This window comes from Nanorana parkeri, unplaced genomic scaffold, assembly GCF_000935625.1.
Source record: "Nanorana parkeri isolate BGI_ZX_2015 unplaced genomic scaffold, ASM93562v1 scaffold637, whole genome shotgun sequence".
NCBI classification, from domain to species: Eukaryota; Metazoa; Chordata; class Amphibia; order Anura; family Dicroglossidae; genus Nanorana; species Nanorana parkeri.
Window position 1 is genome coordinate 601,662 of NW_017306905.1, and position 14,651 is coordinate 616,312.

The 14,651-nt window shown below is 41.5% G+C and overlaps 1 protein-coding gene across 4 annotated transcripts in view; it reads right to left on the reverse strand.

Annotated features, from left to right (window-relative positions):
• DAZAP1 (DAZ associated protein 1) overlaps positions 1-14,651 on the reverse strand; it is a 38,009-nt gene that overhangs the window by 14,472 nt on the left and 8,886 nt on the right. For all 4 annotated transcript variants that reach the window (XM_018563175.1, XM_018563174.1, XM_018563178.1 and 1 more), the window contains exons 2-6: positions 12,128-12,168; positions 10,662-10,828; positions 5,909-5,974; positions 5,652-5,765; positions 1,696-1,744 (exon numbers count right to left, since the gene is read on the reverse strand). In XM_018563175.1, coding sequence (XP_018418677.1) covers positions 1,696-1,744; positions 5,652-5,765; positions 5,909-5,974; positions 10,662-10,828; positions 12,128-12,168 — 437 coding nt within the window. The remainder of the gene's footprint in view (positions 1-1,695; positions 1,745-5,651; positions 5,766-5,908; positions 5,975-10,661; positions 10,829-12,127; positions 12,169-14,651) is intronic.

Genomic DNA, 14,651 nt, shown 5'->3' on the forward strand with positions numbered 1-14,651 from the left:
CACCATGTATAGATATATCTATCTATACATGGTGAGAAAGACAGTGGAACCAACACGTGTTAACCCATCCATTGCTGGAAAGACTATGCATTCCCGCCATAACGATTATATAACAAAGCATCACATGTAAGACAGTACCCAGATTAATCAGGATCATCTGGCCCTTTAAAAGTTGCTGCAAACTACCACATCTGCAGCAAGACCAGAGGCAACACGGCAGCACATTTAGAACTCTTAAGTGCCAGATGATCCTGATTGATCTGGGTAATGTCTTACATGTGATGCTTTGTTATATAATCGTTATGGCGGGAATGCATAGTCTTTCCAGCAATGGAGGGGTTAAAACGTGTTCATGTGATTGGTCCACTGTCTTTCTCACCATGTATATATATCTGCACTTGTACTGTGGTGTTACACATTCTGTTCGCCTGAAGAAGGAGCCACTGTTGTTCCAAAAAGTCGCTATATGATGCGATAGCAATCGAGTCAATAATCCGTTTGACTAAAAATTCTATTGGAGTGCGAGTGACTTTATACATACAGGCTTCTAGAAGAGGCACATCTACTATATGCATATTGCAATAATATGTAAAACAGCAATTACAAAAACGCACACAAAGAACTATTCTGTGATTTAACTCCTAAATATAAGCTCTAAAATGCTCTTTTTTGTTTTACAAAAAGGGCTTCTTATTCATGTTCTGAAACAGTACATTAGCACTACTGACGTTTAATATGTAGCTTTCTGAGGCATTATAAATAATATTGCATTGAATCTAAAATAACATTTTTCTGTTGAGTTGATTTTCATACAATAACTTGTGTAAAAGGTAGACGTGTGACTCCAACTAGGGACACTTCATTTACACTGCAAAGTTACAGCACCCATCCCCTAACTGAATTGGCCTGTACCTGAGTGAGAGAGCTTAAAACACCTAGAGAAAAAAGAGCTAGAGAGAAAACATTAATCACAGTCCAACAAACAAAACAGACACCTTAACAATACTTTGCTTTAACTTAAATGAGTGAGAATGTAAGATGAGAAACACTATAACTTAGCTTAAAATGCAGGGAGCATTCTACTATATCCATAACTTGACAATGAGATGGACAGGAGGACATTCAGATGGCAAACTATTTTGACACTATGTATGGAACAGGCAATGGATGTTCTGCAGCCAGAACCAGCATGTGACCTGGGCTCAAGAGAGGAACACTGAATTGTATAACAAAGAGCAGACATCAAAAGGACAGAAATTATGCTTCCTGCACACAATGCAGAACACATGAGATTCTGATTGGTGCACTGGCACTAATTCAGAAGTGCCATCCATATGTAACAAAGGAAAAGCAAAGATGGCAGCTTGCAAAGAAACACAAGTGGAAAATGTCAGATGTCCAAGACAAACGTCACAGCTTGCAAATGACCCAAACTGCATCCTGCAGCAAGAGAGGGGCTGCTGCACAAAATTTTGGAAAGGTTTTGGGATTTTCTCATTTTAGCTCAATTTACAAATGCTGTCAGTTTGTACACTATATTAACACATCTCCAATGCAAAATGGAGCATGAATTAAACCCCAGGGAAGGTGAAGACAGGAATGTGTGAAGTTCTGCCACTTGTAAAATTGTTTGCCATCTAAATGGAGAGAAAAATGAAAGTAACTGCAGAAATAGATGGATCAGCCTTTATTTACCTCTGGGCCTCTGTTTCTCGGCATCATAAATCATCACAACCTCCGTCACCTGCAAAGAGAAGAGAGAAACACAAACCGGTTTTCAAAACACTAATTCTGAAAATATTAATTTTGCCCAAATAAAAGGACAGGGACCATGTAACTAAAATACCCGAATCCACAGGAAATACTTTAAAACTACAGCTTACATAATAAAAGTATAGGAGATCTTATTCTAAATCAGGTTTAAAATAGATGAAAATTCAAACTACAAAGCATCTAGCACAGTATTCTGTTTAGGTATAATCTGCACATTATGTGAGCAGTGTGTTAAAAACAGTCCTCAAAAAGTCTTTACATTTTGCTTCATTGCACCAGTCATGACTACCTTTGATGTGAGCCTTGTGCATGGCCAGGGCTATAAGCGAGTTAGAAGCAGCATGTTTGTTTGAGTGAGTGATGTCACTGCTCTGCACTTCCCATTGATATAGAAACAGGGAAGCCCACAACATGAGTGTGTGTATATATATATATATATATATATATATTTTTTTTAGATATAACGTCACTGCTCTATGACAGTGTGTGAATGTTGTCACCCTAACTATACCACGAGATTAAGCAGATTGCTAATGCAAAATCAGAAAAGATTATGTTAAGGTCATATCTAACGAAAGATGCAATCCACAATGTAAAGTTGCTACTTTTTTAAGCTTTGGTTAGGAAGGGGCATTGCAAATCAAAAGGATATTTTCATATTTGACAACAGGACACAGGCAAACAGAGCTGCAGGACGCCTCCCATTCCCAGAATGTCTGTTTTGTAGCACGTAATAGGGAACAAATGACAAAAACAGATGGAAAGTACCTGCGTCGTGTAATGTCCTCTAAGAAAAACTTTTTACAGGCAAGACAGAAATCCTATTTTCTTAATCATACACTTGAGGATACAGGATTCAATAGTCTTAGACCATGGGATGTCCAAAAGAAGCCCAATGGAGGGGTGAACAGCTAACAAGCACCAACAGGCCTACATAAACAGTTTAACAAAAGGCCTTGAAGCACCTTATGCCCAAAAATGGCATTAGATGAGGCCTGAACATCCACCTGATAAAGCTTAAACATGTGGACAAAAGACCAGGTGGCAGTCCTGCATATCTGGAAAACTGATGCCCCTGCTGAAAACCCCACAAGACACCAACAGATCTGGTAAAAAAAAGGGCCTACACAGAAAGGGGTAGAACTCCATGTTTTAGACTATAGACTCAAAAGATGAATTGTCTTATCCACCTCGAAATGGTGGAATGAAAGGCAAAATGCCCCCTACTGGGACAAAGAGGAGAGAATCAGATTGCCTGAAAGAAGCCATAGCTAAGAGGTAGACCTGCACAATGGCTATCAGACAGCAAAGATACATTTCCATGGAACATTTTGGAGCAAGACAGACCAATGGAAGGACAATATCCTGGTTAAAGTTGAAGGACTTGGGTCTAAACCCTATCCCTGTGTAACATTAGATTGGGCTCTTACTAACTCAGAAACTCGCCTCGCAGAGCTTATAGCAACGAGAAAGGCAACCTTGTGAGTTAGGGCAGACAGGGGGACAAACGCCAGTGGGTTCAAAGAATGGCTTCTGAACAATCAACAGAACCAGGTAAGATACCACTGAGGCATTAGGGAGCGTACGGGGCATCAATGAGACTGACATCCTACACAGAGGCTTTAACCAAGGGGTAAGAAGTGGTCTTTGAAAAAGAAAAGGAGGGCTGATATTTGGCCCTTAAATGGTACACAAGTTCAATGCTAATCCAGAACAAATTGAAGAAAAAAAAAAAAAAAAAAAAGGACAGGCTTTGTCCCCCAAAATACTTCATGTGATGAAGCTTCCTAACCTGGCACCATGCAAAGTAAGCCTTCCAGGGGATATGGACTATGCAAGAAGTCGACTTCCTAGCCTCCAAGAGTGTAGGAATGTCTGAATCTTCTAGGACCCGTCCCACAGGACATGGGCTGCAACAGCTAAGCACTTAAAGCCAAGAAGCAGGATAGTGAACTGGCCCCTGGGACTGAAGGTCTGGATGATTCAGGAGAGCTTACAGAGTCTGCCAGGATTCTGTGCATGGCCAAGGGTCAGGTCCTCCTGAGCCAGTCCGATGCAATGAGAATCACCGGAATGCCCATCTCGATTCTGTGATGCAGAGTAGGAAGAGGCATCAACAGATTAAAGGCGTAGATCAGGTTGAACTAATCCCACGGAGTCACCAGTGCACCCCACTGTGAAAGCAGGAGGATCCCTGGTCCTGGTGATGAACCTGTCTAGTATGCTGTTGAATCTGGATGACAAGAGGTCCCCCATCCAGAGTACCCTTCCATTGACAGATGTCTTGAAACACCTCAGGGATGGAAAACTATTCTCCAGCTCCCATGGTTATAGGGACCAATGACATCCTGCAGAACCTTTGAACTCAAAAGGAACCTGTAGAGGATCTTTCGATCCAGAAGTGGAAAAATTTGCCTTGTAAACAGTAAAATGCAGCCACCTTTCTAGGGGAATGGTACATTTGATAGCAAAGAGTCACCCACTTCTTGAGAGGGGGGGCTTGGAGCTCCAGGTCTTACAGTGGAACTGGGTTCCTGGCCTCACCCTGAAGCCCAAGCGAAATGCAAGCACATTCTCTGTCTCTGGAGGTGAAGGCTTACTTAATGGAGCCTTGACCGCATTCCTTTGGGGTAAAAAGGGATTTTTTGAGGATGCAGCCAGTCCCCGTACAACACAGGCTGTAAGAGCCAGTGTACAGGGTAGGTTTTGGCAGGCTTGGGCCATTTTAGAAAGCGCAGATAAGTGACATTTGGTCAAGTGGAAGTAGACTGCTCTAAGGCAAGGCATGTACATACTGCATCAATAAGAATAGAGATTGTATCGTTATAGGGTATTTCCAGTTTTAAGGCTACATTGGGATAACATCTTTTTTATATTTGTTACATGTTGCCATTCACATAAAGTTAAAAATAAATAAAAATGCTTTTTGTAGTTTAAATTGCTTTTACTTGGCTTGCAATTTGAATCCTGCAGGAAGGGAGGAGCAATCTGCCAGCGAGCAGAAAGAAGAAACATGGCATGCACATTCACAGAACAGCCAAGCAAGGAGGCTGTGCAGGTGCCCTGGTGGGCCCGGGAGATCCGCACAGGAATGCCAAATTCAAACGCATGCATGGCCTTCCACTGCCACTAGCTGTGAAACAATTTGCATCCAGCACTCCAGTTATACTAAAAGGGACCGGAGCACAAGAGCACACTGGTAGGGTAGAAGCCCTGACTTGATTTATAGGGACTAATCGGGACATATCTTCACCCTCCCTGTGAGCTCACCCTCTAAGGGGTCTTCAGGATGACACCAGGCAGTAGTGCTGCATCTAACACAACACCTTGCACAATTATACCTAGGTGAGCGTCTGATGCAGGATTCAGTGCTACAAGCAATATTACAAGTCAGCCCCACATCTTCTGTCTGACAGCATCCAGGTACGGTCCCACCCAAGACACAGGAGAAGAATCAACTGATCCATAAAGCTGCGAAAATTGAAGCCACAGTAGCTAGGAATCTTGCCAGAAAAGTCATGGTAAAAGTAAAAAAACAAACAAAAAAAAGGTGACCTTCAGCTTTGTATGTCAGTGTCCAAACATCTGACGATAGCAGCATATAACCCAAGGTCTAAGACTACAAGATCCTGTGTCATGTAATGCACGATTAAGAAAATATATTTTTCAACTTTTTTTTATTGGCATATATGATATAGATGGTATTAATGCATTAACATGGCATATTATAAAGCATATATACACCACACATTAAATTGCACAGAATTTCATACATTAGTAGTTAGTATTTTTTGCAAGTGCAAGCAATATGAGAGAAACACAATCTTCAAATTTCAGTCCTAAGTCTTCTTATAAGCACATTAACATGAAACACTTACCACGCCAAATTTCTTGAAGTAATCTCTCAGCTCAGCTTCACCACAATTGTGAGGGATGCCACCGACAAAAATCTTGTTAGATTTATTGCTTTCAGCTCTTGGACTTTTTGGTTGCTGCACAAATAAACAAAATCTGCATTTACAAACTGTCAGCTTTACATGCAAGCTTTGCATATTCAATAAAAAAATGTTGTATCTTTATTAAAACTGTTTAATAAAACAATACTTGTAATGCAGCTTTGATCTACAGTCCTTACCCATCCTTCTCGTGATCTTGATCTCTCTGGCTGCATTCCACGAGGAGTACATGGCTTTGGGTCAATCTGAAAAACAACACTGTTCTATGACTAAACAATCTACAGAAAGGACGCTCTGACATACGGTATATTAGGTAACTACAACCTCAGCTGAACAACACATGACATTTTACACAATGTCATTATTTATTTTACAAACAAAGCCAAAATGGAGAAGCCATGTGTGAAAAACTAAGGACACCTTATGATTCAATAGCTTGTAGAACCCCCTTTAGCAGAAAAACTAGAAGTAATCATTTTCTGTATGACCATCAGTCTCGCACATCAATTGGAGGAGGAATTTTGGCCCACTCTTCTTTACAATGTTGCTTCAGTTCATTGAAGTTTGAGGGCAATTGTTTATGCACAGCTCTCTAGGCCAGGTTCACACCATTTTCCAAACCAGATCGGGAACGCGGTTGCATTGTGTTTTGCCACGTTTTTACATCGATCTTGCAGCATTCCGGAGTGGTTATGTTTTTTTTTTTAAAAGCTTAAAATGGGCTTTCAGGTGTGATCCAGTGCGTTTCCATGCGTTCCAGTGCATTCCAGAGGAGAGAAAATAAAAACAAGCAGTATTTATTTTGTCTGGCCCGGAACATACTGCGCTGGTATGAACAGAGCCCACAAATACCATAGGGTTACATTAGGATTCTTTTTTGGACCGGGAACAAACTGTTCTGGTCCGGACATGGTGTAAACAAGCCCTAAAGGTCCGACCACAGCATTTCAATCAGATTGAGGTCTGGACCGGGCCAATGCAACAGCTTGAATCTGTTCTTTTTTTAGCCATTCTGTTGTAGATCTGCTGGTATGTTTGGGATTATTGTCCTGTTGCATGACCTAATTTCAGCCAAGCTTTAGGTTTTGGACAGATGGCCTCATATTTGACTCTATAATACTTTGGTATACAGAGGAATTCATAGTCAACTCAATGACTGCAAGGTGTCCAGGTCCTGGGCTTGAAAACCAAACCCAAATCCTCACCCTCCACCATCGTGCTGGACAGATGGTATGAGGCATCTGTTCTGATATGCTGTGTTGGGTTTTTGCCAAACGTGGCGTTGGGCATTATGGCCAAACATCTCTACTCTGGTCTCGTCTGTCCAAAGGACATTGTTCCAGAAGTCTTGTGATTTGTTCAGATGCAACTTTGCAAACCTAACACCTGCAGCCATGTTCGTTTTAGAAAGAAAGGGTTTTCTCCTGGCAACCCTTCCAAACAAACCATACTTGTTCAGTCTTTTTCTAATTGTACTGCCATGAACTTAACATTTAACATGCTGAGGCCTGTAGAGTCTAAGATGTAACTCTTGGTTTTGTTTTGCAGTTTCTCTGAGCATTGCGCAATGTGATCTTGGGGTGAATTTGCTGGGATGTCCTGATGCTGATGTCTTGCCTCCTTGGCGTAGTGGTAACACATACCTGAATGCTCTAGACCAGCAAACTGCTAAAACTTCGGCTTTTTTTCATTCACACACAACGCAAGAGCAAAATTGTATATTGCGTAATGTATAATGCCTGCATTATATGCAATCCCAGAATGCATCATTCGTAATAGAAATTTTAATGAACTGTACACGCGTAAAATACGCAGCGCGGCCGCATCTCGGCTCCATTCTGTTTTTTGCGCATTTGTACGCTACGCAAATATACGACTCCATACGCAGCTGTGTATGGATCCATTTATTTGCATATGCTGCATATGGGACAATATGCGCGTATATGTGCAGCAGTGCGAATGAGGCCTTATAGAGGTGATCAATAAATTAAGAGCATTTGATTAGCAGCACCTGGCTGCTACTTAGCCTCTTAAAGCGGACATTTACCCCTTTTCACAAAAAATCACAGCAGGATGCAGCTCTGCATGCCGATTTAAAATCTTACATCCATTAACCACTTCAACACCAGGTGTTTAGACCCCCTACCTGGCCAGGCCATTTTTCAGTGTTCAGCACTGCAGTACTTTGACTGACGTTTATTCCGTCATGCAACGCTGTACTGAAATGAATTTTATACAATTTTTTGGGGACAGATAGAGCTTTCTTTTTATTTTTTACTATATTCAGGAGAAAATACTGAACATTTTGAAAAAAATACGTTTTTTTTAACATTATGTTAGGAAACATTTATTATTACCCAGTTTTTTGGTAAAATATAAAAGATCGGGTCACGTCGGGTAAATAGACACCAAACATGTCAAGCTTTAAAATTGCACGCACCCGCGAAGAAAACTACCATACCCAAAATTGGCCATAGGCGACACTTTAAAAGATTTTACTGCTCATCAGTTTAGTGTTAGCAGTGATTGATGGCCCTAGACTTATCGCTCTCTCTCGGACGTTCGCGGCGATATGCAACATGTGCGGCGTAATGGGCGCTATCGTCTTTTTTGCACGTATGCGCCCCCGACGCATGTTTGCATGCGTGTATGTATAAGAGGGGACTTTAACAAATGTTTTTGTTTTTTTATTCCTTTTTGTGTAACTTTACATTTTGGGGGGGGGGACTTGAATTTTTTTTTCCACTAAACTTTATTGCTATCACTTAGGGGGGTTAATAAACCCCCCCCTACGTAATAGCAAAATATGTGACAGGTCCTCTTTATGGAGACATCAGGGGTCTCCAAGACCCCTGTCACCTAGGACCCCCCAAAAGAAGCTGATGAAGCACAGATCTGCTCCATCAGCTTCTGAAGCTGGAGAGTGACACAATAATGCGGAAGTGATGTATTATACAACACTTCCGCATTCTTGCAGAGGAGAGGGGACCGGAGGCATCTCGTACCGAGCTCCCTCTGATCCCGTGACATCCCGCGATCGGCTCCGCTTGTATGGTAACAGGCATCGCTGCCTGTTTTTTAAAAAAAACGGCCATTTCCTGCTCGCGCGTGCCGAGCGCGAGGGGGCGTGTCTGAGCGGACGTCTAAAGACGCCCGCTCAGATCTAGAGAGCTCCCGGCCGCCCGTTTTTCTACTACGGCCGGCCCGGAGGCAGTTAAACATGTTTTTCATTTACTTACAAATAGAGTTCATCTACTTCCTGGTCCAGTTCTGACACAAATTATATAAGTGCCAAAGACTTGCATCCTGGGAAGGTTACATCAGCAGAGCATTGCTGGGAAATCTCATCTCAGGGAAAGGCATTTTCCTCCCCTGAGATGCGCATGGTCACATGTCCTAATCATAATGTGCCAGATTTTCAGGAAGTAAAAGGTAAAGCTAGTAACCTGCCCTTAGCTAACATGGCCACTGCCAGAAGACTGGGAAAGAAAGGAGAAATAAGGTAAGCAAAGAATACAATGCCGGCAATTATTTAGAAGTATGTGTTTGTAAATTGTCATTACTAAACATTTCTAAAGGTGTCTTGTTATTTTAAAGATATGGGTAAAGGACCACTTTAATACCTTTGGAAGCAGTCAGGGTGTACTTCATCTCTCACACATGGCTTCTCCATTTTGGCTTTATATTTGTAAAATAATGATACTGTGAAATATGTAATGTGTTGTTGTTGTTCTTCTGAGGTTGTATTTACCTAATTTTAAGACTTGCTAAGGACCAGATGATTTTTATTATGTCCCGATAATTGAAACAATAGAATTCAAAGAGGGTGTACTTTCTTTTTCACACGACTGTAAACATATACACACAAATACAAAAACACATTATCATTACATCTATTACATTAAACATTTAGGGTCCTGATGCACAAGCTGCAGCCTTTTAGCATTTAATGGACAGCCCTTGGGTCCCCCATAGACAGTGGTCTGTTTTGGTGCTTACTCAAGCAGTGAAGAACAAATAATCCTTGGACTAGTTTTTAGTAGGTAATAGTTTGGTTAAATGCTTTCACACTATCTCACTTTTACTGTGCTGCCCATCCCTCTTTTCTTTTTCTTTTTTTTTCCCCATTTGCTCTTTTTTTTGGATCTTGTTGAGAGATATTCTATGTGGCACAAGGTATTTTTAAGAGGGCTTTAGGGAGCACAAGCATGGATGTGTTGACTTCTAAAAGGGGCTGTAATAGCTATGATCTCTAGCAGTCTCATGTAAGATATCTCCACTCTATGATAGTCTATGAATGCCTACTGAAGCAAGGCCCCAACCGCCAAAAACTCCTATAGCATGTTTGCATTGCTTGACCACGACTGAATATCATGTTTGGTCCTTTGGTGAAATCAGGGGCTGCATTTGGGCTCCCCTACATCAAATAAGTTAACTACTACTGATTCAGGGCATTAGGGAAAGGCTAGTTATTTTATCTATTGATACAAGTCCCTCAAAAGGGAATAATCCTATGCCAGTATGTGCCCCCGAGTTTAAAGCGCACCGGGTACAAATTTGGGTGCTACCACTGCTGGCATTAGCTGCATAGTTGTTTCTGGCTTCAATCCTTTTGGGTCACTGATCTAGAACAAAAATGCAGCACATGAAATGTGTGAAAGTTAGAATTCTTTATCTTACATATGTTCCAGGTCACTAACCCAAAAATGATTGATGCCCAAGGTCACGGACAAGATGACATCCAGGGAGCTAGCACTGTCAGTAGGAGAGATCAGCAGTGATAGGATACATGTTTTCTCATGATATTTTTCCTTTAAATGCTGCCGAAGTTAGGGAGAAAAGATGGAGCAGATAGACGACCAGTCTATCTCCATTACTACAGAGCGTTTGTCCCATTTATGGCTGTAACAGAAAACAGAGTTACATACTTACATTCCTGCCATCCAATGTGTGAGGTCTGCTGGCTAAAACGGTTCCAACACAGTTGGGATCTTTAAATTTGACAAATCCAAACCCTCTCGACTGATTTGTTGTTTTGTCTTTCATGATCACGCAGTCTACGACTTCTCCATATTGGGAGAAATATGTGCGCAGGGTTTCTGTTCAAAGCATATACATATAAAAAGCATCAGCGATAAAAGTTAATGTTATTTCAGTTTCCGACTATAAAATACAAAGATTGAAACATTTGTGTATATAAAAAAGGTAAATTTTCTCATTAAGTGGATGAAATAAATAATGACATTCTAAATGTTAATTTAGGTTTAGTTGCTCTTTACTTCAGTAGCAGATGATTTCAAAAAGTCGCTTCTACTGCACTGGTTGAAGCAGGAGTTTGCTATACAAAGTAGATTATGCCTTGTTAATAACCTATCACTTTCATCACAAATCCAAAAAGCAAGGGATTAGCCTCTCATTTTAGGAAAATGGGCGAAGGTGCACAAACGATTCTTTCATATCCCCTAAGGCCTCATGCCAAAGGCATCCCTCTCATACCCTATTTAAGTCTATAGAGGTCTCCTGTGCCTGCAGGCTGAAGAGGCAGGCCTGCAGGATATAAACATGTAACCATGGTGGCGGCCAGTATGGAGCTTTGGGGAAAGGGGGCAAAAGGAGAAGGAAACTTTCCTTTAAAGCCTAGCCACTGGCCTTCAAGCAATCAATAGAAGGTAAAATCACCCAGTGAATTTACATCCCCCTCTACCTAGTCACTACATCAGAGAAGGACAAGATCCACAACAAATGTACTCAAACTGAAAAAATATTGCAGCTAAATTAAGAAAAAAAAAAATACAAAGTTTACAAATCTGAACATGCAACAAGGTCATACTTGAGGGCATATTTATAAATCTGACATTAACAAAATATTCACTGTATGTGGATCTTCTAGGTGCATGCATTCTAAATGACAGATTCCCCACAGTGAATGTATGGTGAACGTGACATTCACTGCTTTATAAATATGCCCTTTGGTGCATATACATTAAAAAAAAAAAAAAAAGGAAAAAACTGTTATTATTGAATACCAATATCTACAAGCCAACTTGTATGTAGGGGTAGCATGGGCTTCATATTGTTGTAAAATAAAAGGAAATGGTATGTGAAAGGAAAGTCTCTGTGCTGCTCACCACAAAAAATATGTTTTATCTGCCTTTATTTTTAGCACAGGATATAAAACCAAAAGGCTTTGTATTACACATCTAGACAGCACAGATTTTCATTTCAGACACTATTAAAATCTTGAAGTCAGACGAAGATAAACAACCCCATCTTTAGCCTAGCAATGACAGATTGAAGCATCGCCAAGGAGACTCTGCATTCAGAAGACAAAAAAAGTGTCAAAATAATTTTAAGCTGCTAACATCTTCTAGTGAGACAAACAACAAAGCCATACTCACCCTGCGTTGTACTCCAATCAAGGCCACCAACAAAAAGTTTTCTGAGGGAGACAAAAAGCATTAGTAAAATAAGGGAAAGCATTATTATTCATTTATAGTTTTAGTTCTAGTGTGAACCTATTCTGGCCTAAAAATGTTGCAGTGCAGACACCTGTAGTACCTGCTACTGCTTGTGTTAGTCCTTAATTCAGTTAGTCCTTGGATAGTGGGGCCTAGCGTGATTAAGCTCTAGCCTGATGCATGATGTCCACCTCTCTCCAGCATGAGATTACACACATCCCTCTGTCAAATGCCATACTGTCCACTGAAACAAGGGCTGCAAACATGCAATTTAGTTGATCTCTTAAGCCAAACATTCATAATCATTTGTTTGTCTGTGCACAGTCCTGCTTGAAATAAAACCTATACTGAGATATATCGAAGTTGCTATTGACTTTGTACTAAAAATGTTACTTGTTCCACTGGGTGAATGCTTGCTCTGGGACAGTGACTCAGAAAAATTTAAAGCCAGAGACAAAGAAATCCAAACACCTAATCTCCCTACATCTTCTGGATTAGTGTGTTTGAAAGAAACAAATCCATAGCATCACCACAATAGCTGGGTAACTAGCACACTTCTCTTGTACAGGTTTTAAGACCATTGGGGGTCCTTAGCAAGAGTGGAAGGTCGATGTCAGCACCCACAACAGACATCTATAACATGCCAAGGCAGAGGGTGGTCTCACATACCTATTCCTATTTCGCTCCCCTCCACGTGTGTTGTGACTGTAAGGCCCTGTTCACACCTTTACGTTTTGTCGCGCGTTCAAGGCTCTATGAACGCTCTACAAAAAACGTACAAAGATGAAAATCCCATTGTTTTCTATGGGCATGGTTCACACCTTTCCGTATTTCCGCCCGTCTGAAACGCCCTACGCTCAAACAAGTACATGTACTTCTTTGGGCCGTTTTTGTTGGGCGTTTCCATTGGGATACAGCCAAGTAGCCCTCGGAAACGCGCGTTTGTCACGTGTTTTTTTTACCGCGAATCGCTGTAAAAAAAACGCGCGACAAACGGGCATATTCAATACGCCTAGGTGTGAACCCAGCCTTAAGGAGATATGGGCACCCCATGAAAGCCAGCCTGTTACTGGCTATTTCAAATTGCAATAGCAGGCTGGCTATTGCGCCCACCCACTCTCTGCTATCAGCAGAGGAGGTACCTGAAGGAGATAGTTCTCCTTTAGATCCTCCTCTGTTGATTGACAGCAGGCAGTGGGTGGGTGGGGTGCAATAGCCAGCCTGCTATTGGCTAGTGCAATTTAAAATATCCAATAGCAGGCTGGCTATGACACTTGTTGCCGGCTTTCTAGTGGGTGTAAAGGTGATTTTAAATAAAATCTATATGGGATGCTTCAATGTAGTAACACTGAAAGTACTTCCACTGCAAGCCCAATGTCTTGTGGAGTCAGATCTGCAGATTTTACCTTCAGTGGCACCTGCTTCTACACAGAGGAGCCCCAAGCAAATGTTTTCTTAGAAATCTTTTGTTAAAACTCGCAATTCGCATGTCATATATCGGTTAGATCACTGGTCTTTGGGGGTTTTCCCCTGAAAATGTCCTTGGCTTCCATTTATGGCTCCAGACAAATGTTTCCTGCAGTTTGCAATGGCAGACATAATCAGATCTTTGTCACCTGTTAGTAGCCCCTCACAGTTTTTGAAAGCTGTTGACACACAAGTGCCCATTCACACTGGGCGTTTTATCGCGCGATATCACGAGAAGTCGCCGTCCAATGATATTTAATGGAGCTGTTCTATTGAACAGCTACTTGTGGTGGTCACTTGTGCGGGACCCTTTTTCCCGCGGATGACGCGCGATTTTTCTTTTTTGCATGCAGCCCGACGGTGAAGGTCGCGCAAACGTCGCCCCAAACTGTCGCGCTATCCTGGCTGTGCGGATCCGCTTGTAAGGTATGTCGCTTAGTGTGAATAGGGCCTAAATGGGCTGATTGTCTAAAACGAGACACTGGTTTACAGTTGTCTGTGCCCTCCCTACTTTCAAGGCCCGATGTATACCTACCCTAACTTATATAATAGGGTATGCTTACCCTACCGTTGACTTTCATGCTGAGGAGCAGTAACCACACACACAACGGTGGCTGTCAATACAGTCGCATTAGCTGCTACTTTCTCATGCAGTGCCGGCCTTACATAACCATAAGGGCTGCAGCTAACGATTATTTTCATAATCGATTAGTTAGCCGATTATTTGGATAAAATTTTAAAAAATTATCATCATAATTTATTTAAAACAAATGCAGCATTACAAACGAAGTTTACGTCAGAATAAAACGTCATGCACATGTTTTTGACATCGCACTGCACTGAAACGCAGGGCATTGCAGTACCGCGCGTTCCAGTGCAGGCATTTACACTGCGGACGGGAGGTGCATTTGGGATCCATTGAAATGAATGGCACTGCAACGCACCTCCTGGAGCAATTTTTGTCAGGCCGAAACGGAAAATTACTAATATATATATA